The sequence below is a fragment of the Ursus americanus genome, chromosome 1 (assembly GCF_024610735.1).
Source record: "Ursus americanus isolate L20-20 chromosome 1, mUrsAme1.1.p, whole genome shotgun sequence".
NCBI lineage: Eukaryota > Metazoa > Chordata > Mammalia > Carnivora > Ursidae > Ursus > Ursus americanus.
Genome location: NC_142127.1, coordinates 86,158,302 through 86,182,568, shown reverse-complemented (window position 1 = coordinate 86,182,568; position 24,267 = coordinate 86,158,302). Strand labels below are relative to the sequence as shown.

The window sequence follows — 24,267 nt, the reverse complement described above, 5'->3', positions numbered from 1 at the left end:
ATTTCTTATTTTGAAATTTATGGTCTGTACTTTGAATCATTAGGTGAAGAGGTATCTTTGTAGTTGAAAGAAGCAGCCAGTGGTTGGTTTTGCCTGTAAGAGGTATAGAGATGCTTGCACAAAGTTGCCTCTATGATTTCCCAGTACCTGCACCATAAAAAAACGTTACAGTTTGTACTGAGTTCGGTAGTAGCTGTTTGAGTACAGCAGATGTGTGATGATACAGTATTTAATCAGGTAGTAACAGCCTTTCAAATAAATGCATCCTTAGTATCTTCTGCTTTGAGAAAGAGAAATAGGGTAGTGTTAGGCCTCAGATTTTTAAAATGTTGGGTGTAAAATGTTTATCTAGGGGCGCCTGGGTGGCATAGCAGTTGGGCATCTGCCTTCGGCTCAGGGCGTGATCCTGGCGTTATGGGATCGAGCCCCACATCAGGCTCCTCCGCTATGAGCCTGCTTCTTCCTCTCCCACTCCCCTTGCTTGTGTTCCCTCTCTCGCTGGCTGTCTCTCTGTCGAGTAAATAAATAAAATCTTTAAAAAAAAAAATGTTTATCTAACAATGACCTAAGTCATTGGACTTATGAAATGTTGGGTGTAAAATGTTTATCTAACAATGACCTAAGTCTTGATTGTTTTCCTTTCTTCAAACAGCACTCATATTCTGAGGGAGCCTGTGTGTTTAGGGGGGTGTGAGCACATCTTCTGTAGGTAAGTAATTATGGCTTGATACTTAGTGTAACTATATTTTTTACTAGGTCATCATCATGTAATCATATTAATAATAACGTTATGTTTGTGTAGCTCTCATAGACTACAGATAACTGTACATTCTCTCATTTCGATTCTTGTAACTGTCTTAACTGACAAATAGGAGCATCAAAGCTCAAAGGGGATGACTTCTCCAAAATTGCAAAGCTTACTGAGTAGCTTGGCTAAGCTTGGGGAGAAAAATCTATTGTGTATTTGAAGTATATCTCTCTTTTTTTTCCTTCCAGTTAGTTTTGAGTCTAGACTTTCCAAATTATGAAAGTCTAGTTCTTATAGTTATTGGTTTGGTTTTCTAGGGTTACTGTAATGAAGTACCAAAGACTGGGTGCTTGAGAATGACAGAAATTCGTTTTCTCACAGTTTGGGAAGCTAGAAGTCTGAGAGCAAGGCGACAAGCAGGGCTGTAGGGAAGACTCTGTTCCGTGATTTTCGTCTACCTTCTGGTGGAGAATCTGTCTTTTGGCAGTCTTTGGCAGTCTTTGGCTTGTAGATATATCACTCTGATTTTAACTTTCATGTTCACGTGACATTCTCTCTTGTGTGCATACTTGTCTCTGTGTCCAAACTTCCCCTTTTGGTAAGAATACTAGTTTTATTGGATTAAGCCTCACCTCAATGATTTCATGTTAATTTGATCATCTAGAAAGATCCTATTTCCAAATAAGATCACATTCTTAGGTGCGGGGCTTTAAGACTTCATCTTTTTGGGGGTCACAATTTAAGCCGTAACAGTTACTGTGAATTTATATCCTTTTTATAGTAGGAAAGCCCTGGCTTATAGATTCAAATACTAGATTTTCATTTCATTCTATTTCTTATTTTGGAGAAATAAATTCAAGGACTGAATGTCTTTGTTTAATTGTCTGTGAGACAGGGTTAATATAGCTTCCTTTGAGTAGTTTTTTCAAGGTTTCAGTTACGACCATGTGACTGGCATGAGCAACTGCAGGGTGAAGTTTAAGCACATCGGAAAATAACGTACTGTGTGACTGCTTCGGGCTGGGGGTGTGTGGGAAGCAATTATGCTTGGGGTCCCAGTTTGCTTTCTGGAAACATGGAACTGATATATGGGACATACCCAGTTGGAGGTTGGGATAGGAAATAGTACCTGTTGCCTACGTGATAAGTCCATTTGGATGATGACAGGGGATTTCAGACTTGACATGTGCAGAGCATGTCTGTTGGTCATTCTCCCCTTCCACCGTGCCTGTCTCCATGATCTTTGCGGCCATAAAAGGTACCACTGACTGCAGAGTTGCTCAAGGCAAAAACCACAAGTAATACCTGATTGCTCTGTTCTTCCTTACCACATTATTAAGTTCTGTCAGTTCCACCTCAAAATGTGCCTTGAATCTTGAATTTTCCTACTTTTCTCTATATTTACTACTGTTTACACTTTGGTCCAGGCCACTCTCCTGTTATCTTTCCTCAGTTTGTTGTCATAAGTTCATAACTGATCCCCTTCCCTATTTTCAGCATTCTTACCAGATATTTTAAAAATGTAAATCACATCCATATTATTACCTTCCTTTAAATCCTCTAGCAGCTTCTATTACAGTTAGAATAAAATCCAAACTCTTCACTCTAAGGTTCAGAAGACTTTGTACAGGACCCAGTTTCTACCTGCCTCTCCAACCACACTTCCCACTAGCTCACCTTGTTCTAGCCACCACCTCCTTTTAGTTCATTAAACACACCAAATTTAGTACTGCCCCAGGACTTTTGCACTTGCTGTTTCTTCCATCTAGAATGTACTGCCAAATTTTTGAGAGCCTGACTTTTTCATCAGTTACATTTCAGCTCACATGTCACCTCCTCCAAAAGGCCTCCCATGATCCCCTTACAAAATGATGCCCACTTCCTGTCCTCTCTTGGTAGTAAGCAGATTTATTTTGTTTCAGCTGATGGACTCACTGTATATAACATATCAGTGACAAATCTGCTGGAGCATAACAAACTCCATGAAATTGTAGGTAAAGTGTGTGTCTGTGTGTTTATGTGTGAGTGTGTTGAGTGTCAGTGAGAGAGATCTATACCTTTAATTGGGTTCTAAAGGGGTCTGTGACTTAAAATGGCCAATGAAAGATTAAGATGGGCATGAGAACATTTTAAAGAGAAAGTGGTCATCTGTATATGACATGAACACAGGAAAGAATAGATTCAGTGCAATTTTGGTTCATTTTGATTATGTGATGCCAAGAATTAGGGTAACTGTAGTCTTTGCAGATTTGAAGCTGTGTAAAACTGTTGAGCAGTGCTGTAAATATCATGCAGTTTCAGAAGACGGTTTGATATATACCAGTCTAGCTGAAGCATAGAAGTGGGGCGGGGGGGGGAGGGTTGGAGGGGACAGATTTTTATGTCATTGACAGTGTTGTAGTAATTTCCAGGTACTTTCTTGCCAATCCCTGATAAAAATAGTCATGTATTCTTTTTAAGATAGAAATCGTTTAAAACATATGGCAGACATATGCAAACTTTTTGGCTTTGGATCATTTTACACCCTTAAAAATTGAGGACCCCAAAGCAGTTTTGTGTGTGTATTTGCCATGTAAAACCTAGACATTTAAAAAATACTCTTCAGTTAAAAATAACAATAATAAACTCTTTACATAGTAACATTAACACTTTTTTAAGGAAAAAAAACCATAAACCAAAGAAAAACTAGTGAGAAGAGTGCACTGTTATATTTATGCAAGTCTCTCTGTTGTTTTACTGAATAGAAGACAGTAGATTCTCCTAGCTGCTTATGTAATCAGTCTGTTGTGATATATTGTTTTGATTGAGGCATGTGAGGAAAATCTTGTATTATACATGTGTATAATTGGAAAAAGGAAGGCTTTTTAAATAGCCTTTTTAGGTAATTGTGGATATTCTTTGGTATTACACCATTATTTGGCAAGTGCTAGTTTCTTTAGATCTGTTACGGTGTGGAATCTAAAAGGATAACAATGAATTTTTGGTATTCTGTTACATTAAATTTCTCTGGTTTATCCTGTGCTTTGAATGGATCTTTTTCCCAGCATGATTTTCTGACGTCATGCTTTGGTCATTTGGGAAATACTTACTGAGTTACATAGATCTGTTGAGAAACGACATCTGTCCCCAGTAATCTAGATTTATGTTTACAAAATAATTTGAGAACAGTTACAAGATGAACATTATAGAATGTATAAAATAGACTGATCTGGGTACAGTGTGGTGCTAGGTAAGTGTCTTTACCCAGCTGAGTCTCATTTTCTTCATCTGAAAATAAGGTAATGATCTTGATGAGTGGATTCTGACTGCTGTCACTAGTGTTCCTCAACTACTTAAGTATTACACAATAATTGATGATTTTTTTTTTTAAGATTTTATTTATTTGTTTGACAGAGAGACAGCCAGCAGAGAGGGAACACAAGCAGGGGGAGTGGGAGAGGAAGAAGCAGGCTCCCAGCAGAGGAGCCCGATGTGGGGCTCGATCCCAGAATGCCGGGATCATGCCCTGAGCCGAAGGCAGATGCTTAACGACTGCGCTACCCAGGCGCCCCCAATAATTGATGATTTAAATTCCTTGTGGAATCAGTTTCCCCTTTTTATGTTTTGCGGTTTTAAGTTAAGAGTTCGTAACTACAAGCAAAGAAACTCTAAGAAGTTCCTTTCTTTGCTACAGAAATTTGACATTTCATGATATCAGGGTCATGAGATTGAGCTCCATGTTGGGCTCCTTGCTGAGCGTGGAGTCTGCTTAAGATTCTCTCTCTCCCTCTGCCCAAGCCCCCCCCCCCCCCAAAAAAAAAGAAAGGAAGAAAGAAATTTGACATTTATTGAGTAGTCTCTCCTGGCTCTACAATGGTTTACAGATTCGTTTTATAACATGTATTGAGTTACTTTGCATCAGAATCATGCCAGAGTCTAAGATGCATAGCATAGAAATGCCACAGACTTTTTTTGGAAGGAGACTGTTATAAGAATCCTCTGTGCCTACAAGTGAGTAGGTCCCATGGAAAGGAATGTGGTGTTTGGGGGAGATGTGGCTTTCATTGCTATTGGGTTACCAGTCTTGCTGGAGTTCCTCCGCTGAGGCTAAGGAAGGAGTGGATTTTTAGGTTTCTTATTTCTGAATCCACAGATAAGCTTTGGAGGGGGGATTATGAACCCTCCCCCTTTTTTTTACAACAGTTTATGTATATCTTCATCAGATTTGCAAAGGATTTGTAACTGCTAAAATTAAGAACCCCTTCCCCCCCAACTATGAGACTTTAACTCCTAGACAGATAACTTGAGGTTATTTAATTGAGTCTATAGGTTATAAAAGTGTCTGAAAGAACCAAGTGTCTTTACTCAGAAACTACATTAAAGTCTTTAGACACTTGTCGGCAACAAAGCAAAAAATACCTTTCCCAGTCTCTTTGCAGTAATTTTCCATGAAGCACAATTTTAAGATTTAGGATACAGAAGTTTGAGATGCATGGCTGTTATGCATTCGTACTAAATATGTTTATTTATGTCCCTCTCTGTGCTCTTACCCTTTAGAAGCTATAGATTTATTTGCATTAAAAGTTATGCAGACTAATGTCTGGCTAAGTAAAGTCTCTTCATATCAAATTACCTAAGCAACTTTAGATTTAGATTTTTATGTGTGTGTATTATACTCTTTCAGAAACATTATTTTAACAAATATTTTATGTTTGCTCATTGCTTGTTAAGATAACCTTTACTTCATTTACTTCTGTTCAACCTCTATTTATATTTTGGAATTAAGATTCTGCTGAATACATTGATATATATATATATATTTTTTTCTTTTAATCTTTTTTTAAGTAATTGTGTAAGTGACTGCATTGGAACCGGATGTCCAGTGTGTTATACTCCAGCCTGGATACAAGATGTGAAGATAAATAGACAGTTGGACAGCATGATCCAGCTTTGTAGTAAGCTTCGGAATTTGGTACATGGTGATAAGCTTTCAGGTGAGAAATATCGCTGACTCTCTTCATTAAAAACCTGATGAAGTCATATTGATCACATAAAATATGTAAACATCTATCAGGAATTCTGATGACCTGTTTCAGATTTTAAGATTTACAGTTTGCAATTATTTTGAGAAGTGAGAGGTGACTTAAGACAACTTAGAGAAACCAAGGTCCACAGAGGTTAAATGATCTCGCCTAATGTCACATGTGTAGTTAGTACCAGAAGCAGGAGAAATAGAGCCCATTTCTTCAGAGTGTCAGTCCAGACACTTCACCACCTACACTGCCTGCTTTACAGTTACAATAATTTCTGTATAATATATATGGAAAAGAGGTTTTGTCCTTAAATTCACTTAAATACACTTTTATAAGAGAGAATACAACCTTCTGCGCATCACTTTTCCTGACCGAATTAATTAGATGAGCACATTTTGAAAGAGCAAAAATCTAATACTCATTTTCTTTTCTATTTGAATGGGGGTTAATGTTTTTCAAATTGTTCTTAGACTGTGTGTATTAATTATATATCTTCCCATTGTGCTTTCTGCTGAGAACTAATTAGCTGGGGAAAGAAAGTAAAGGGTTTTGAATCTTCATAATTAGATATTAGAATTATCTTTTTATTGACCAGATCGTGTCATTTGCTTATGTTTATAGGATAACCTTTTCTTGACTGGCAGGTTGCTGTGAATGATTGATAATGTTTATGTAAAATGTTTGAATTTCTGTTTTTAAAACTTTTTATCTTAGATTTCTGACGTGATGTATTATTGTCAGCTGCTAAAGGTGAAGTTGATTAGACAAAAGAAAGAAACATGGCAAAACTTTGAGTCTTATTGACCAGGTCCATATTTTTAAGAAGAATTTAAATTATAGTCTACTTATGAAAAGTTTTTTTCATCTGATCATTGTATTAGACTCTGTTCTTTTAGGATAAAATGTACTATAGTGATAAAGTTTTACTTATTTTCCAATGTAATTATACACATATACACAGTTCAAAAAGTACTTACCTTTTTGAAAAAATAATACCTGTTGTAAATCTTTTTAAGAGCACAGTGAGGAAAAGGTTTATTATCAGTTCATCTGTTTTTCTTTCTTACTCAGGGGTAGGGCTGATAGTGTTTATTTTCTAATTAAAAAGGTTAGTATATCATCTGCCCCCCCCCCCACAATGGTACAGATAGCATTGATTAAAGAGAGTCCATGCATCTTTGGCCATGCTTGGGGTAGAGGGGGGTAGAATTAAACTCTTTTTCTTTTTTTTAAGACTTTTTAGTTTTAGGTAATTTTCACACCCAGTGTGGGGTTCAAACTTACAACCCCAAGATCAAGAGTCACATGTTCCACAAACTGAGCCAGCGAGGTGTCCCTAAACTCTTGCTTTAAGTACAATAGGAAAAATGTTCATGTCTGCATGAAAGTGGCTTTCATCAGATTCTTAAAGAGGTGTGGTCTATTAGGAATGTTGACCATGCATTGACATTTGGGGTGCTACTCTGAGAATTCTGTCTGTCAGGATGTTTTGATTTGATTCTTCTCCAGTTGCTATATAGTAATATAGCTGCTTGCTCCGGCTTCGGTAACGAACTGCGTTGCTTAAAAAATATGAATTTATTATCTCACAGTTCTGGAGCCTAGGAGTTTTACATGGAGGTGTTGGTACCATTGGTGCTTTCAAGGTCTGTAAGGGAAAGTTGTCTGTGAGGGAAGGGCCTCTCTGCTTGATTTGCCTTCATGTCCATGTGGTATTCTGCCTGTATGCGTGTTTGCGTCAAATTTCCCCTTTTTATAAGGATATCAGTCATACTGTATTGTTGAGCCCCACTCTACTCATTTTTACTGATTACGTTGTAATGACCCTGTTTCCAAAAATAAGGTCACATCCTGAGGTACCGGGAGTAGGACTTGGATATATGAATTTGTGAGGAACACGGTTTTAACCTGTGACAAGTAATGTGACTTTTTTTTTTTAATGTGACATTTTTAATGTTGATAAAAAGGGAGTAGGGTAACTCTTGATGGGTAGTGAATTACGGCATAATGGAGTAGTAGTATGGTACTTTGGAGTGCAGAGAAGAATAAGCTAGGGAACGTCTCCAGAAATTTTACTGTGGTTGGTGATGTTTGAGTCTTCAGTATGGTTTTCATATGTTGTGGACTCTGTGAAATGCCTCCACATTTCATCATTGCTAAAGATAATTTAGGAAGATCATTGAGTTTAGAACCAGTTTTTGTATGGGGCCTGAGGCCTTTTAGCATGCAGTCTTTCTCATCTAAAAATGGATGTGGAGTCTGGGGAGGGAATTATTGTGATTAATTTTTCGAAAGCCATTTTGTGTTCATTTTCCTTATTATAGTGAGTAATAACTATTTTTGTCCTTACCAGACTTTAGCAGTGTTGGCTTCAACATTACTCATTTTAAGATGAATTGAAATTTCAGTTTGGATAACATATAATCAGAATTTTAGGAGCAGTAAGGTCATCTTGAATCCCTTATTCTGTGGGTGAGGAAATTGAGGACTTAGGTTATGCAGGGAGGTGACACTGTAAGTTTCTTGTTTACAGTTTTATCATTTAGCTCAAGGCTTTCGTGAGGAGTGTAGGTGTTCATTATATTTGTTGAATTGGAGTGCTAAGGCTTAATTCATATCCCAAAGACTAAACTTAATTAAAGCAATTTTAAAACAAATTCTTAGGTTTTGGTTTCATCAGTTCATTTTATAACGGTAACTTCCTCCTTTGCTCCTTTTATAGAAGATGACACATCTAGAGAATAAGCATATTGTCCAGATCTGTAAATTACATGGTGCAGAGCCTTTTCTACTTATCAGTTGCATTGTCATCAACTTTTCCTCCTGAGGGCCCCAAAACAAACTAGCCTCAAAGGGCATTTGAGTATGAGAGTATTTATTGCTCTTTGTTTCTTTATAGTGTATTCAATATTTTCTGTAGAAATTCATGTTGGTTTATGTAGCAAGTACTTCTAAAACTAACGCAGTATAAGGTGTACCAGGTGAATAGGTACAGGCAGCAAACAGTAGGGGACAAATAATGGTTTATCCTTTTTATAATAAGGAAATTGGAAATGGATCTCATAAAATAAGGGTATTGAATTAAGTGATCCCTAAGGTCTAGCTTGAAAATCATATGGTTCTGTTAATGGGGGTTGAGGATGATAAATTAAGCAGGATGGTTGGATATCTCTATTTTTTTCTTAAACCCTGTAGTTCACAATTTATCTTTCAAAGGAACCTTGTTACTTGCATTTACTATAAAATATATAATTACCATAATTAAGGTGGGTAATTAGGAAGAACTTGTCAAATCATGGACATGGTATATGGTATACTGGAGATAAAGAAGCCTGATTTATAGTAATACTCTTTAAAAAGAGCTTCTAAATACTCGAACAGATTTTCCTTAGTTCAGTGTAAAGAGCAAAGATTGTCTGTCACAAATTTTTCTGACAACCATTTATGGATAATTTTACCTTATTCTTTATAATGTAATCTGCTTTCTACCAATGGAGTTAAATTTAAAAGTTTGTATTTTATATTGCTTCCCATCATATTAAATCAGACCTTGCAGGTGCTGGTCAGGCTCTGTGAAGAATGTGTTGGTGGTGGAGCAGTTAAAAAAAAAAAACCCAAAAACCAACACTTTGATTTTGCTTTCATTGGATCACAATTTCCCTTTCTGTTTTCTGGTTTCCGGAGAGATGCTTGTCTTTCTGGAGTGAATTACATAGTGTTTCATATATGTTATGACTTTTTTATAATAGATGAAGATGAACATTTGAATAGCTGTGTTGCTGTTGTTTTTTTTTAAATGGAACTGAATACTTCTTAACTTACAAAATAATCATTCTTCAGTGAAGGCGCTAATGTTGCACAGATGGTAGCAAAGTACTTTCCTTTGATTTTTAATAAGGGACTAGTTTGTCAAAGAGATTTCTCAACTTCTGTTGTGAAACCTATAATAGAGAATAATTTGAAAGGCACACAATGTACATCATTATAATCCTTTGATGTAGATTAATGATAGCTAAATCACATTTTCTAATTGCCTCCTTCTTCTGTAGTTTATTATTAAATTTTAAGAAAAAACTTGGCTAAGCTGCTCCTTAGCAACCTGTGCGTCTCTACTCCTCGGTATTTTGTGGTTTTCTCAGAAATATTTATATTCAGAGAATAGAATTTTAAAATGTCATCATTAAGAAATTTACTATGTGGAGGAAGGACCAGTATTTTTCCTCATGAAATGAATATGACAGTTTATCGTGCTTCAAAGCATTCACTCATAAAAATTGTTGTAGCTGTTAGTAATATGATTTATGTTCCAGCAGAGGTGGTGGTTTTGCTTTTTACAGTCCTAACTTAGATCTGCTGTGTAAAATCCAGGATTTACAATCACATTTGCTGTTGTGGTCCTTGCTTAGTTAGGACAAGATGCATAATTTCAAAAGCAAGTCATTTGTGATAGACTCTCAAATCTAGAGAGGTCAACATGAAATCTTCGTGAGTGTATGCATTGTTACTGGGTGATTAGTAAATCATTGTGTACATATAATTCACATGAACATATGCTCTTTTCATTCACTTCTTTATAAGTTAAGGGGTAGGTACACCTGAGTATGAAATTGTTGTTCTAAATTTTGGATTTAGATTTTTTAGTCAGTCGAGTATGTTGCTGCTACTTACAAGCCTTAATTTTCCCTTAAGTACCTAATTCTACATTTTGTAAATTTTATAAGTATTAAGGACTTCAACATTTGACTTGTGTTTAACTGCAAATGTCATCATCTATCTTTAAAATAAGTTTTAGAACATCAAATACATGTTTTTACAGACTACCAGGGGATTAACCTTTCAGTCTTTATAATCCCGAGTCTTAAAAAAACGAGTCCTGGTTTCATTTCATGTTGACCTTCCCTCTAGATTTGAGATTGTATCACAAATGACTGTCTTTTGAAATCGACCAATCACTGCAGAGAAAAGACCTTGTTAGAAATTAGACATGAAGTCTTCGTATGAATGGATACCTCATTCCAATTGTTTTTATTTCCAAGATCATCTTGACCTAATAACACTGCGGATCGCCCGATGTTCAGCCAGGACATAAGAAGGGTGCCCCAGAGCCTGACGTTACTCAAATACACACTCCTGCTATCAGCTGGGTTTGTTGGCTCGCCGTCTACCCAGTAATGCTTCCGTTTGCTTCTTTGGAGTAGAATGGAGTTTGACTGAATTCCTTTGTGAGGCAGAGTATAAGTATAAGGCAGAGTATTGAATGTAAATATTTCTGAGAAAACCACTCTATGAAATTTCTACAGAGTTAAATATGAATTATTTGTTTTTTATAATCCACTATTTTTCATTTTTCTTACCTGTTTAAAATGCTATTTTTTTTTTAAAAGATTTTATTTATTTATTCGACAGAGATAGAGACAGCCAGCGAGAGAGGGAACACAAGCAGGGGGAGTGGGAGAGGAGGAAGCAGGCTCATAGCAGAGGAGCCTGACGTGGGGCTCGATCCCACAACGCCGGGATCACGCCCTGGGCCGAAGGCAGACGCTTAACCACTGTGCCACCCAGGCGCCCCTAAAATGCTATTTTTACTTGGCAGATCTGTTTATATTATAAAGATAAGAGTTTTATGCTCAAGCAATATGGGGTGACAGGAATAGAAGAATCAATTTTGAACTTCAGAGATTTGAGAGATTGTAGTTTACTAATCCTCTGGTGTATTGATAGTTTTAAGCTGATAAAATAATAGCATTCTGTGTGAATAAAAAATACCTAAAAGGAGTTCAAAAATAATATTTCATAATTTTCTCTTGCTGATATTTTAAGACATGAGGATGTTGAGAAGAAATGTGTTCCCAGAAACAAAAATGAAACTAAAATTATATTTTATCTCTTAAGTATTAAAACTTTTCGGGAGTAAGCACACTTGACAATTCTATATAACACCTTAGTAGTACCAGACACATTTATTTCCTACACAGCAGATGTTACCAGTTCTTAGGAGTAAGATGCCATTGGTTTTCTTCAAGTAACTTAGTTCTAGAACTAAGTTTGTTAAAACTTTGCTTTGGATTCTGTACTGTAAGAGAAGGCTTATAAAGAGTTCACTTTATCTTGAATGAGGAGTGATTTCTCAGGAGGAAAACAGAATCAGATAGCTTCGTTTTTCTTCTTTTTTTAGGTAGGAGGAATAAAACATATTCCAAGTACTCTCCTTGGTCAAAGGAGATTAAGTCTGTGTGAATTTGGAGAATGAGTTTCAGGCAGTAAGAAATTATTTGTTAGGCATTGTTAATCCTGTCAGGTGGTGGTGGTGGTGGTTTTCCAGTTCCCCTGCCTTTCCTGTGCTCGCTCTTCTACCTGTAACAGTCTCTTGGTAATTCAGTTCCTGTGTGGCAGAGGGAGTGCTGGATTGGGTGACTGACCTCCCTCTCCTTTCTTTTTAACTTCTCATCTGTACATGAGAGAATTGGATGTATGACTCTCAAGTTTTCTTCTGGCCCTTTAAGTCTATCCTCTCATACAAATACTTGTCAGGGTTTAAGAGCAGGTATCAAATCATTTATTCATCAGTATTTTTTGAGCATTGTTGATTGTGCTCACCACTGTGCTAGGCTGACCTGGGTTGGTTTTACCTGTCTGTGTGGGGTGGGAGGAAGGAATGTTTAGGGAATGTTTTTTGAAGAAAAATGAATGGGCTTAAAGGCAAAAACAAAATAAGACAACTTGAAGGGGGTCACTGGCAGAATCAGAAAGTAGATCACTATTCAACTCATTCACTGACTATTTCTTAAGCATCTGTTAATGGGCAAGATTGGTAGGTATAAAAAAATACAATACATATAGAGATTATAATATATATAGTGTGAGGAAAAAACTCACTTTGCCTCTGTGTTTCCCCTATTTCACTCTGACACCAGATGTGTGGGTTTTCTGCACATTAAGCCATTCTGTGACACTGACTGGGTGTCCTACAGTTTCTTTCACTCAATTCTGACACTGCCTGCCTGCAGATAATGTCAGAGCCACAGGTTAAGAGCTTAGTTGCACAAGACCGCTCCCCCCCCCTTTAGATGCTGACTACGTGTTGGAGGTTCCCATGACCTCCTTGGGTTTGATTAATTTGCTAGAGTGGCTCACAGAACTCAAGAAAATGTTTTATTTACTAGATTACTGCTCATTATAAATGGGTATAACTCAGGAGCAGCAAGCGAGAAGATTTGAGTGGGGCAAAGAGTGTGGGAAGGGGTGTGAAGCTTATGTGCCCTCTCTGGGTGTGCCACTCGCCCAGCATCTCCGCCTGTTCACCAACTTGGAAGTTCTCCAAACCCTTCCTTTTGGAAGCCTTTTCTTTTAAAGGCTTCATTACATAGACACAATTGATTAAATCTGTGGCCATTGGTGATTGATTCAATGGGTAGCTCCTCTCCCCTCTTGAAGGTCGGGGGTGGGGGGTGAGACTGAAAGTTGTAACTCTCATCTTGATTGGTTTCCCTGGCATCCACCCCCCATTCTTAGAGGGACTCCAGAAGTCACTTCATTAACATAAACTTAGGTGTGGTTGAAAGAAGATGCGATGAATAACAGAAGACACCCATTTCCTCTTTATCATTCTGGAAACCTGACTAAATACTTAGAACAACAGATGCCCTTGTGGTTTCTCTAGGAAATTACATGGCTTTTTGGACCTCTGTACTGGGAACCATAGGTGAAGACCAAATATATTTGCCGTTCTTCTTCTTTCTTCTTTCTTCTTCTTTCTTCTTCTTCCATTTTATTTATTTATTTGACAGAGAGAGAGAGACAGTGAGAGAGGGAACACAAGCAGGGGGAGTGGGAGAGGGAGAAGCAGGCTTCCCGCTGAGCAGGGAGCCCGTTGCGGGGCTCCATTCCGGGACCCTGGGATCATGTCCTGAGCCAAAGGCAGATGCTTAACGACTGAGCCACCCAGGCGCCCCAAGACCAAATATATTTTCTTGCGATAAATTACAGTATCACATTTAGTGTGTACTTAGTGAAAAGTTTTAATGTTTATTTAGTAAAAATAGGTAAGAGTTCAAATTCCAGCTGTCAGCAACCCACTTTATAATCTTAAACAAGTTTTCTGTTTAATTTACATAAGAAATAAGAGAGCATTCTTTTTTACAACCCATCAAGCTATATGAAAGTGTATAAAGTGTGGAAGTCCTCCTCTACCCTTTTCCCTCAGCTGAAAAGTAGAAAATCCCTTTCTTTTACAGAAGTACTGTTTTCATTGTTTAACTTTCTACTTTCCCTTTTATAAATTTATGAAGATATTTGGACATAAATGCAATAGAACTTTTAGAACATAAATGGGATTGCGCTACACTTAAAAGTGTCTTGAAGATCTTTGGGTTGTCCGTTGACATATATAGTGACCACATAAGATTTTGTAGTCTGAATGCTCCATAGTTAACTGATTGGGGATTGATGAATACTGATTTTTTTCCCTAATTTATGCTATTCCAAATACTGCTGCAGTTAACATTGTTAACACATTTATGTTTGCAGGTACATAGATGGATGTTTTCTATATTTGGTAAGAAAGATGACTAGAAGTGAAATTGCTTTGTGGAAAGGTATATAGATTTAAAATTTGCAAATATCTTACCATATTGCCTTTGAAATTCCTGGATTTGATTTGCTGATGTTTTATTTAGGAATTTTGCATCTTTGATCACAATTGGCAAAGGCCTCATCACGATTCCTGCACACACAGTGGGTTGCAATACAGAAAATGAACTCTAACCTTGGGGAATTGACTTTTCATAGTAAACAGAAACAGGCCTGCTTTTTTTCCCCCACAGGGAGACGCTATCACATCCCTCAGAGAGGCTTGCTGCGAGCACAGTCTTGAGAAGTGGTCTGGGTAAAGTGCAGCCAGGGCCTTGCCTTCTTGGCGTATCCTGCAGAAACATACAGGTTTCTCAGGATCCCTGGCAGCTTGTGCCCCCCACATCAGTGTTTGTAGGGGCCTTCAGTAGTGTAAGCCAGAAACGTGAATCATCTTTGTCACTGCCGCCTTCTTGTATTCACTTCATCACCAAATTCTGTAAATTTTATCTCCTAAACACTTTCCAAAGAGTTCTCCCCCCCCCCTTCTACCACCTCCCCAGTTTGTTATCTTCTGCTTATACTCCTACTTTGGCCTCTTACCCATTGCCTTCTTCCAATTTGTTTTCTCGCCAGTCAAGACTGAGCTTGTAAAACACAGATGTAGTCATGCTATCTGACATACATAAAACATTTTATTGGTTTGAGAAACAGCAAGGAGGTCCAGTGGCTAGAATAGAGTAAGGAGAGAACAGGAGATGAGATCAGGAAGATAGTGGAAGATCAGGTTGTTTCTGACCTGTTAGATGGCTACGAACATTTTGGCTTTTATTCAGAGTCAGAGCGGAAGTCTGGAGGGTTTTAGTGACGTGATATGACCAAGTTATAAGAGGATCACTGACTGCTGTGTTGAGAATACACTTGGGGAGGGCACTTGGGTGGCTAAGTTGTTAAGCGTCTGCCTTTGGCTCAGGTCAGGATCCCAGCGTCCTGGAACTGAGCCCTGCATCGGGCTCCCTACTCCGCTGGGAGCCTGCTTTTCCCTCTCCCACTCCCCCTGCTTGTGTTCCCTGTCTCGCTGCCTCTCTCTCTGTCAAATAAATAAATAAAATCTTAAAAAAAAAAAAAAGAAAGAAATACACTTGTGAGGGGGGAAGCAAGTACATAACCAGGGAAATTATTTAGGAGGTTATTAGAATAATCTAGTGCAAGGTGATGGTGTCTTATACCATGCTGGCAGGAATGGAGGCAGTAAGAAGTGGTCATGTTTTGAATGCATTTTGGTAGAACTATAGAACTTGCATTTTGCATATAGGATATGACAGAGATTGAGCCAAGTTTGATTCTAAGGTGTTTGTCCTGAGCTACTGGATCGATGATATGTCATTTCCTGAGATGGGGACAACTATAGGAAGAGCATGTTTGGGAGGACTTGGATCAGGAGCTCAGTTTTGGTCACGTTCAGTGTGAGCGACTTATTAGGAGTAGACTTGCATGTAAGAGCTGTTTAGTAGGCAGTCCGATACTAGTCTGGAGTTCATGGAAGAGCTCTGGGCTGTACGTACACATTTGAAGTTGTTCATGGATGTAGATAGATGTAAGGTTACCAAGGGAGTGACTGCAGATGAAGAAGCCCCAAGCCCTCCCACTTCAGAGGTTGATGGAATGAAGAACACCAGCAGAAAAACTTGAGGCTGAGCTCTTTATAGAATGCTTCTGCTTACCTGTCAGACTCAATTTTCTGCTCCTTCTCCAAGCTCCAGCCACAGTGGCTTTCTGTCCACTGAATGTGCTAAACTCCTTTCCAACTTAGGATCTTGGCACTTGCTCTTCCTTCTACTTGGGAACCACTTTTCCTAGATCCTTATGTGGCTGCTTCCCTTTTGTCATTTGTCGTGAGGTCTTAGCTTGGAAGTGAGCTTCATAGAGAGGCCTTCCTTGACGACCTTAGCTAACACAGCAAGGTGTTTGTACAAGAATACTCGCCCGCGGGGTGCCTGGGTGGCTCAGTCGGTTAAGTGTCTGCCTTCGGCCCAGGTCATGATCCCGGGGTCCTGGGATCAAGCCCCACATCAGGCTCCTTGCTCAGTAGGGAACATGCTCCTCCCTCTGCCTGTTGCTCCCCCTGCTTGTGCTCCCTCTCTGTCAAATAAATAAATAACATCTTAAAAAAAAAGTTTATTAAAAAAAAGAATACTCACCCACAAAATGTGGCACCTGGGGCACTAGGGGCAGTGATTCTTTTCTTTTTTAAACTCTACTGAATCTTTGTGTTTTAGTATCTGATTATTAATAAAAAGTTAAAAAAATTCTTACAGTATACACGTTATAACCGTGTAGTTTCATGAATTTTCACAAACTGAACTTACCCAGAAGAATCAACAGTATTCCAGAAGCCTCTCTTGTTGCCCCTTTTCAGTCACTAACTCCTTTCCCCATAGTTATTGGATAATCACTATTTTGACTTAACATATCAGATTGATTTTAGCTGTTTTTATGTATTTTGTATCTGGCTTCTTTTGCTCAAGAATATATTTGAGTATGTAGTTGTATTCATTCATTCCCTTGAGTTTCTGGTTTACATAGCTTGAGGTTATATTAGATGGACCTAAAGAGTTGTGACTGTTGTCTTTAATCCCCTAGATTCATTTTGTCTGAAGTCAGGCAGTGTGAGTCCTCCATTTTGTTCTTCAGTGTTGATTTGGCTATTCTAGGCCTTTGCCCTTCCGTATTATAGTTCCTTTGCTTTCTCATGTAAATTCTAGAATCAGCTTGCCTATTCGTACAAAAAAAGCCTGGAATTTTCATTGGATTATATTATAGTCTATAGATCTATTGGGGAGAATTGACATCTTAGCAGTTTTGAGTCTTAACTATTCATGAACAGTGTTTTATAATTTTCATAACTTGTACATACTTTGTTAGATTTACCTTAAGTACTTTGTTCTTTTCATACTATTGTAAATGCTACCATTTAAAAAAAATATCATTGTTCATTGTTATTATATAGAAATATAGTTGAACTTGGTATATTTACTTTGTATTCTCTGACCTTGGTAAGTTAAAGTTACTTGTTAGTTTCATTAATTTAAAAAATTTTTTCTTTGGGATATTCTATGTAGTGATGCAAGTCAGTTGTAAATAGATAAAATTTTGTATCTTCCTGTATAGTCTATGTGCCTTTTATATCTTTTTCTTACTTTGATGTGCTATCTAGACCTTTCAGTATGTTGCTGAATAGAAGTGATGAGAACAGACATCTTTGCCTTTTCCTTGATAGTAGGAACAAAATGGTAGTTTCAGTCCTTTACTGTTAAGGAGGATAGTAGCTCTGTGTATTTTTGTAGATGTCCTTCATCAGGTTGAAGAAGTTCCTTTCTATTCCTAACTTGCTGATTCTTTTTTAAAATCATAAATGGATATTGGATTTTGCCTTTTTTCCCCCTCGTATCTGTTGAGAAAAATCATATGGTTTTCCTTTAATTTGGCCATGTAGTGAATTATTGATTGTTGTAGTGAATTATTGATTATTGTAGTGTATTGATTGTTTTCCATAAGTCTTTTAAAAAAATTAAGCATCATTTAACAAGTCTTAATTTTTTTGACTACTGCTTATTAAATCCCATATCTGCCTGCCTACCTATCTAGTATATCTTTTCTCCATGGCTCTTACTACCGCCAGCATGCTGTATGCTCCATTTATTTATTTGTATATTCTGCCCATCCCCAGTGGAATTTAAGTTCCATGTTTTGTTCTGTTGTATCGCCAATCCCTAGAATGTTGTCTGGAATTAAAATAGGTTCTGTAAATATTTGTTCAGTAAGTGAATATCCGCTTTCAAGGAGTTCATAGTCTAGGAGGGGAGAAAGAGGTACAGAAATGTGATACAACTTAGGAGGACTAGAAACACAATTCTTTGTGAGCTCAGGATGGGGGAGGTTAAGTTCATTTAACAGATTTCTTTTTCTTTTTTTTTTTATCATCAGATTTGAAAAAAGATGCATCTAGGGAAAATTTATTTAATGACGCAGAAAGTAAGAAGAATTCAATAAAAATGTGGTTTAGTCCTCGAAGTAAGAAGGTCAGATATGTTGTGAGTAAAATTTCAGTGCAAACTCAGCCTCAAGTGATAAATGATGAGAATGCTCGGCAGGCTTCCATGTACGAATTTGTTTCTACAAGTCCTCCAACAGGTGTTTCTGAGAGGGCTAAAAAGGCTTCTACAAAATCTGGAAAAAAACAAAAAAAGAAAACTTTAGCTGAAATCAACCAAGAATGGAACTTAGAGGCAGATAAAGAAGATGGTGAACTTGACTCCAAAGAGGAATTTAAGGAAAAGCTGGTGTCTTTCTGTAGCCAACCGTCTGTTATTGCTGGTCCTCAGACAAATGGTGAAATAGACTTACTAGCAAGTGGCTCTGTCACGGAATCACAGTGTTTTAGCAGCTTCGCTGAAGTCTCTTTACCATTAGCTGAGCAAATAGAGTCTCCAGAAATGGAGGGCAGGAATGAAGACGTGACTCCCCAGAAGAATGTCCGCAGGAATCCTCTTCCACCTGAGCCGTCCTTGCCATCAGGTCCCAACGGGCGACGTGGGCTTCGCAGCAGACGGTCCAGTCCCGTTGCTAAGAGGTGCAGAAGCAGCCTTCCTGGCACCAGTAGGCAGCACATAGTGCTTTCAGAAAACAAACAGTTGCCTGGCCACTCCTCACCACCCTCAGGCAAACTCAAAGTTGGTGACACATTAAGGAGGAAAAACAGTAATGTATCAGACGAGTCCCTGAGCCTCTCACCAGGTACACCGCCTTCTGCGCTGAACAGCCCGAGTTACAGACGGATGATGTCTAGCCCCGCAGCCGTGAAGCTGTCACCCAGTAGCCTTATGGCTGTGAAAAGAAATCATAGAGGAGAGACTCTGCTTCATATTGCTTCAATTAAGGTAGGATGCTTACCCCGAAATAACAATTTTGAAATGAGACCAGCCATAAAACAGTTTCTGTGGGGCCTATGAACAATGACGTGAGATGACTGGGATACTTAGCCTACCACACGTGACACTTCCTTTGAACCAGAGAAGAAAATTCACAGGGTCTGCATCCCCACCTGTTAGAGCAGTGGCCCCTGGGCCTGAGGAGCATGATTAGAAAACTAATATTTCAGTATTTCAGCTTCTATTTTGCCAAGGGCTTTCATTGGTCTATTCCATAATGGTTTTGTTCAGTTTTTACCACGTTCTCCTGCTGTATGAATGTAGATAATTGCCAGGTTCCTGCTGGCAGCATGTCTTTACCTAGCCAAAGAACTAGGGACTGTGTGGCAAGTGACAAACTTCTGTATGTCAGATGCTTATAGTGGGCACTGCCAGAATTTGCAAGGTTGAAGGATGTGGTTTGTACATTTTTCCAATGACCTGGATATGTGACTCTCAGAAATGGCTCCCATGGTTGGCCGTGAATGAGTTTGTCTGTATCCCACAGCCAGCCATTTCTTTTCCTAGCCTGTTCATTAAAGTTACCTCTCTTTATTTACTGCCTCAACACTGGAGCTGTGGCCGTGTGAGTTTTTGGGAACCTAGCCTGTTCTTCGGGCATGAGATACACTTGCAAGGGTTCATCTTTGCAACCGACTCCAGAACTGCACATATGGGGAGAGTTAGCACCATAGCTTCATAGACTTTGTGATTTCATGCAAGTGTTATCAAAATAAAATATGGGAGAGCTTAGTACTGAATTAGGATAGCTTTTATGATCTTTTAGTAAATTCACCAGGAAATCCTTGGGCCTTTTGCATGGGTAGAGAACTTTGGGAGATCTGGAAGCCATTGGAGACCCTCAAACATAGGGCTGGTCAGCAACATGAAACATCTGGGAAGAACATGGAGTAGACATTGAGTCCAGGCATTCCTCTACTTTGTATGGAGAAAGGGAAAAGCACAAAAAGGAGTTTCCCCATCTGTTAGGGTTTTCTTTTTCTTTTTTTCCCTTGCTTTATCTTCTAATAAATGATGAATGTAGAATACTCTGTCTCTGATACTGGGAGGAGGAAAACTGCAGCATGACTACGTGCTCGTCTCTATGTACATATCCTTCGAACAACTTGAATTTTCAGTTTGTCCTGATTATATTTTATTTTTTGCAAAGCTTGATTTAAAAAATCAGACTATATTTTTTGTCCTACTTGTTATATATTTAATATATATGCACATAAAGCTATTATGATCTTTATAATGTTATAAATGCTTCATTAGACATAAGTTGCTAGCATAATAATAATTTTTTCATTTTTCTGACTAATACGTAAGAATGTAGACTGCTTTAGTTTCTACATTTTACTTTCTGGTAATTATTTTCAGACCACCAGGCAAGCCTCTGTTTACATTGGTAGAGAAATTTTTCTTTTAACTATAGTAATAATTTATCTTTACTAATGAAGATCTCCAGGAGCTAGGCCGTGGTTTGACAAACTCTTTCTTAAAGGGGCAGAATAAATATTTTCAGCTTCGCAGGCCCTGTAGTCTCTCCAACTATTCATGTCTGCCCGCAGTTCAAAAGCAGCCATAGACAGACAATATGTAAGCCAGTAAAACTTGACATATAAAATCATGTGTCTGGCCTGTAGGCCATAGTTTGCCAACCTTGGCCTCAGCAATGGAAAAAAGACACAGACTCTTAAGACCAGGAAAAAAATATGATGCTATCTTGTGAATTTTCTCCATTGAAGATTGCTTCATACAAGTTTTATCGGATTGTTAGTTTACGTAGGAAGTCTTGCGAGTATTAAAATTACCCATTTGATTCTCTTGAACTTAACAAATACTGTTATTGTCATTAGTTGATACAGTACATTTGTACTGATACAGTACATTTAAGAAAAGCTAATTGATTTCGGTTGTTTTTTAAATCACTGTTTAACAAAAACACACTCTTAAAAATTTGTTAGTGAGTTGAGTGTAAATGCCCCACCCAGGCTGATTTTATAGAACAAATACTTGGGGGGAAAAAAAGCAGTGGATTTATCAGGCTTTTTCTCTTATAAATAGTATTCATTTCATTTTCTGCCCTAATTTTCTCACTTGCTGCCAAGAATGAATGATCTGTGTGTACTAGAAAACCACATATTGTGATTCTGCTTTTATGTTTTGTGCCCACCTACTTCAGAAAAAGATTTGAGGTGACTCTGAAGTTCACATACTAAAAATGGAACAAGGAGCAGGGAGAGAGGAAAGAGCTACGGTGGTTGAACGGAATGTAGACCTGAGAACAGTTCAGGCAGCCAAGGCAGATAAGGGGCAGTACCAGGTTTTTGGCTGTCAAAGGTAGATTTTTGTTGTTGTTGTTGTGCCTGTTGTTTTTCCTCAAAGTGTCTTCGTAGACTTGCCATTTCTGTTGTTCCGGTCAGCTTTTAAAAGTGCACGGTTGCAGGGTACATGCTTGGTGTGTGTGCACTGAGGGTAGAGACCGAGACCTCCCTCCCCCCTGAAGTTCTGTAGGGCTAGTTAGCTTCTCTTGCTGCAGTTATGCCTTTACAGATCATCTGTGACCTTGGCAACATTATTAATAAAGTTCTTTAATACCTTGCCACGGACCCACCCCTTGGATCCTTCTTGGCCATAACCTTTCCACAGCTACTACCCTAGCGGGAGTTACTTACTTTTTCTTGCCCTGACCGTTGCATGTTAGTTTCCTGTTGCTGTCACAGCAAGTTAACACAACTGAGTGACTTAAAACAAGGCAATTTATTTATTTATTTATTTATTTATTTATTTATTTATTTATTTATTTACAGTTCTGTATACAGGGTTAGAAGGCCAGCATGGGTCTCACTGGGCTAAAATCAGTTTGTCAGTGGTGTTACATTCTAGAGGCTCCTTGGTTATTTGGGATGTTGCACAGAACTGGATAGTTTCTTGTGGTTGGAGAACTGAGATCCTGTTTTCTTACTGACTTTCTGCTGAGGGCCATTCTCGTGTTTTTTCTTTTTCTTCTTCTTTTTTTTTAATTTAAATTTTATTTTTTTGGGGTGCCTGGGTGGCTCAGTCGTTGAGCATCCGCCTTCGGCTCAGGGCATGATCCCGGCATTCTGGGATCGAGCTCCACGTCAGGCTCCTCTGCTGGGAGCCTGCTTCTTCCTCTCCCACTCCCCCTGCTTGTGTTCCCTCTCTCGCTGGCTGTCTCTCTCTCTGTCAAATAAATAAATAAAATCTTTAAAAAAAATTTTTTTATTTTTTAAGTGGGTGTATCTTTAGGTTAAATTCCTAGAAGTGGACTCCTGAGTTACCTTAAGGCATCTGTTACCTTATTTGTCTTGCTAACTTCCTTACTTGGCAGTAGAAGGGTCTTAGTAAATACCCAGACTGCTGAAGTTCGGGCTGCCTGATCCTAGACATCTACTGCACTGCTGGCAAATTCTGTTTGTATTATTAGTTCTCAAATCCTTTTTCCCTCAGAATCATGGATTTACAGGTGAGCCATCTAGGTTTTGGACATTCAGCACTATTTGAATGCAAACCCCACACAGAATTATTCTTGAATTCCTTATTTATACTTTTGTTTTATTACACTGTGGAATTTCAAGCAGAGTATTCATTAATATGATGTCTGGGATGTTGTGCATGTTCTCATTTAACCAGACAAACGTTGGGATCCAGTCGGTTCTCTTTATTGCCCGTGTTTCTATTTGTATTTGAATGTGAATGTTACCTATGGCTAAAATGCTCCTGAGAACATTATGTTATAAATGTGAGATTTTATGAGAAAGTGTTACACCTAAGTAGAAACTCAGACAAGCACTCATTATTTATTCTTCTGGTTTAATTTTTAAAGACTTAGTATTTGACATTTCTTCAGACATAGAGAAAATTTTGATTTGTTATCTTATTATGTCACCTTTGCTTGAAGATTTGTAGTTTCTGGAATAAACATCCTCAAATTTCTAGCAGATTCTTAAAATGGTAATGATCACTCATAATTCATGCCACAGCATTGAATGTATCATGGAATAGAAGAAAGGCTTGACCTTGGCATGTCATGATACACTTTAAATGCGGACACAATGAATCATATTTTGAAGGCAACTTACAAGGCATGATATACTTAACATAATAAAGGTGATGGGAATCTCCTGGGTAGAGAGAACATCCCTTGTGAGGAGTCTCCTTCAGGGTTTGACTTTGTAATTCATTTTAAGGCAGTCATGTTGTGCGTAAAGTCATGTTCCTACGTGTCCTTCCTGCTACCTTCCTGAGAAAGTAGCAAAGGACTCAGAAGCAAACTCGCATCTATGATCTTTTCAAGATTTTAATTTCTAGAACATCTCTTAGACTCAGTATCCATTTTTCCCTCTGTCACCCACCCCTTTTAAAAACTGAACCTCCTTAATATCAGGAACTTAGCATCATGGGCTAGGTTGTCAGAATCATCTGTGAAAATATTTTATTTAGTAAAGTCTGAGAAGCCAGAAATTTGTTTAATATATTTTAGAGCTTCATTCTGGATGACTAAAAAATTTTTTTTAACAATACCTAGTTGCCAAAGGAAGAAGTTTTATGTAGCTGGTTAGTTCATTTATGTGGAAAAGCTTAACCATTTGGGGTAAGTCATCATTATTGTAATGTCCTGTACCATTTTTATCAAGATATTTATTCTTAATTGTATTTTAGAAGAGCTAATCTTTATAATAAAGAAAAATGTGCGAGTGTGTGTGTTTGGAAAGTTAATTTATACTGCTGTAACATGTATGGATGTGTGAAGAATCTTTTTGAACTAAAGGTTAGCAATAAGAAAAGTGATTGTGGTACACATCTCCCTTTATTTTCAGCCTCTTAGGTATTACTTGAAAATACCAAATCCATTTAAAATTTCTTACAAGCATTGGCAAAAACTTTTCTTAGATGATTTTTTTTTCTTGCTGTGGTTTAAGAAAATCTCAATTATTCTTTT

General features: G+C 38.0%; 1 protein-coding gene across 5 annotated transcripts in view; it reads left to right on the top strand.

Annotated features, from left to right (window-relative positions):
- Positions 1–24,267, top strand: part of BARD1 (BRCA1 associated RING domain 1) — a 149,139-nt gene that overhangs the window by 87,870 nt on the left and 37,002 nt on the right. For 3 of the 5 annotated variants that reach the window (XM_045806669.2, XM_045806666.2, XM_045806665.2), the window contains 3 exons: positions 653–709; positions 5,573–5,721; positions 18,316–19,268. In XM_045806669.2, the coding sequence (XP_045662625.2) occupies positions 5,667–5,721; positions 18,316–19,268 (1,008 nt within the window). In that variant the 5' untranslated portion in view covers positions 653–709; positions 5,573–5,666. The remainder of the gene's footprint in view (positions 1–652; positions 710–5,572; positions 5,722–18,315; positions 19,269–24,267) is intronic. The other 2 variants (XM_045806668.2, XM_045806667.2) reach the window with 1 other exon arrangement.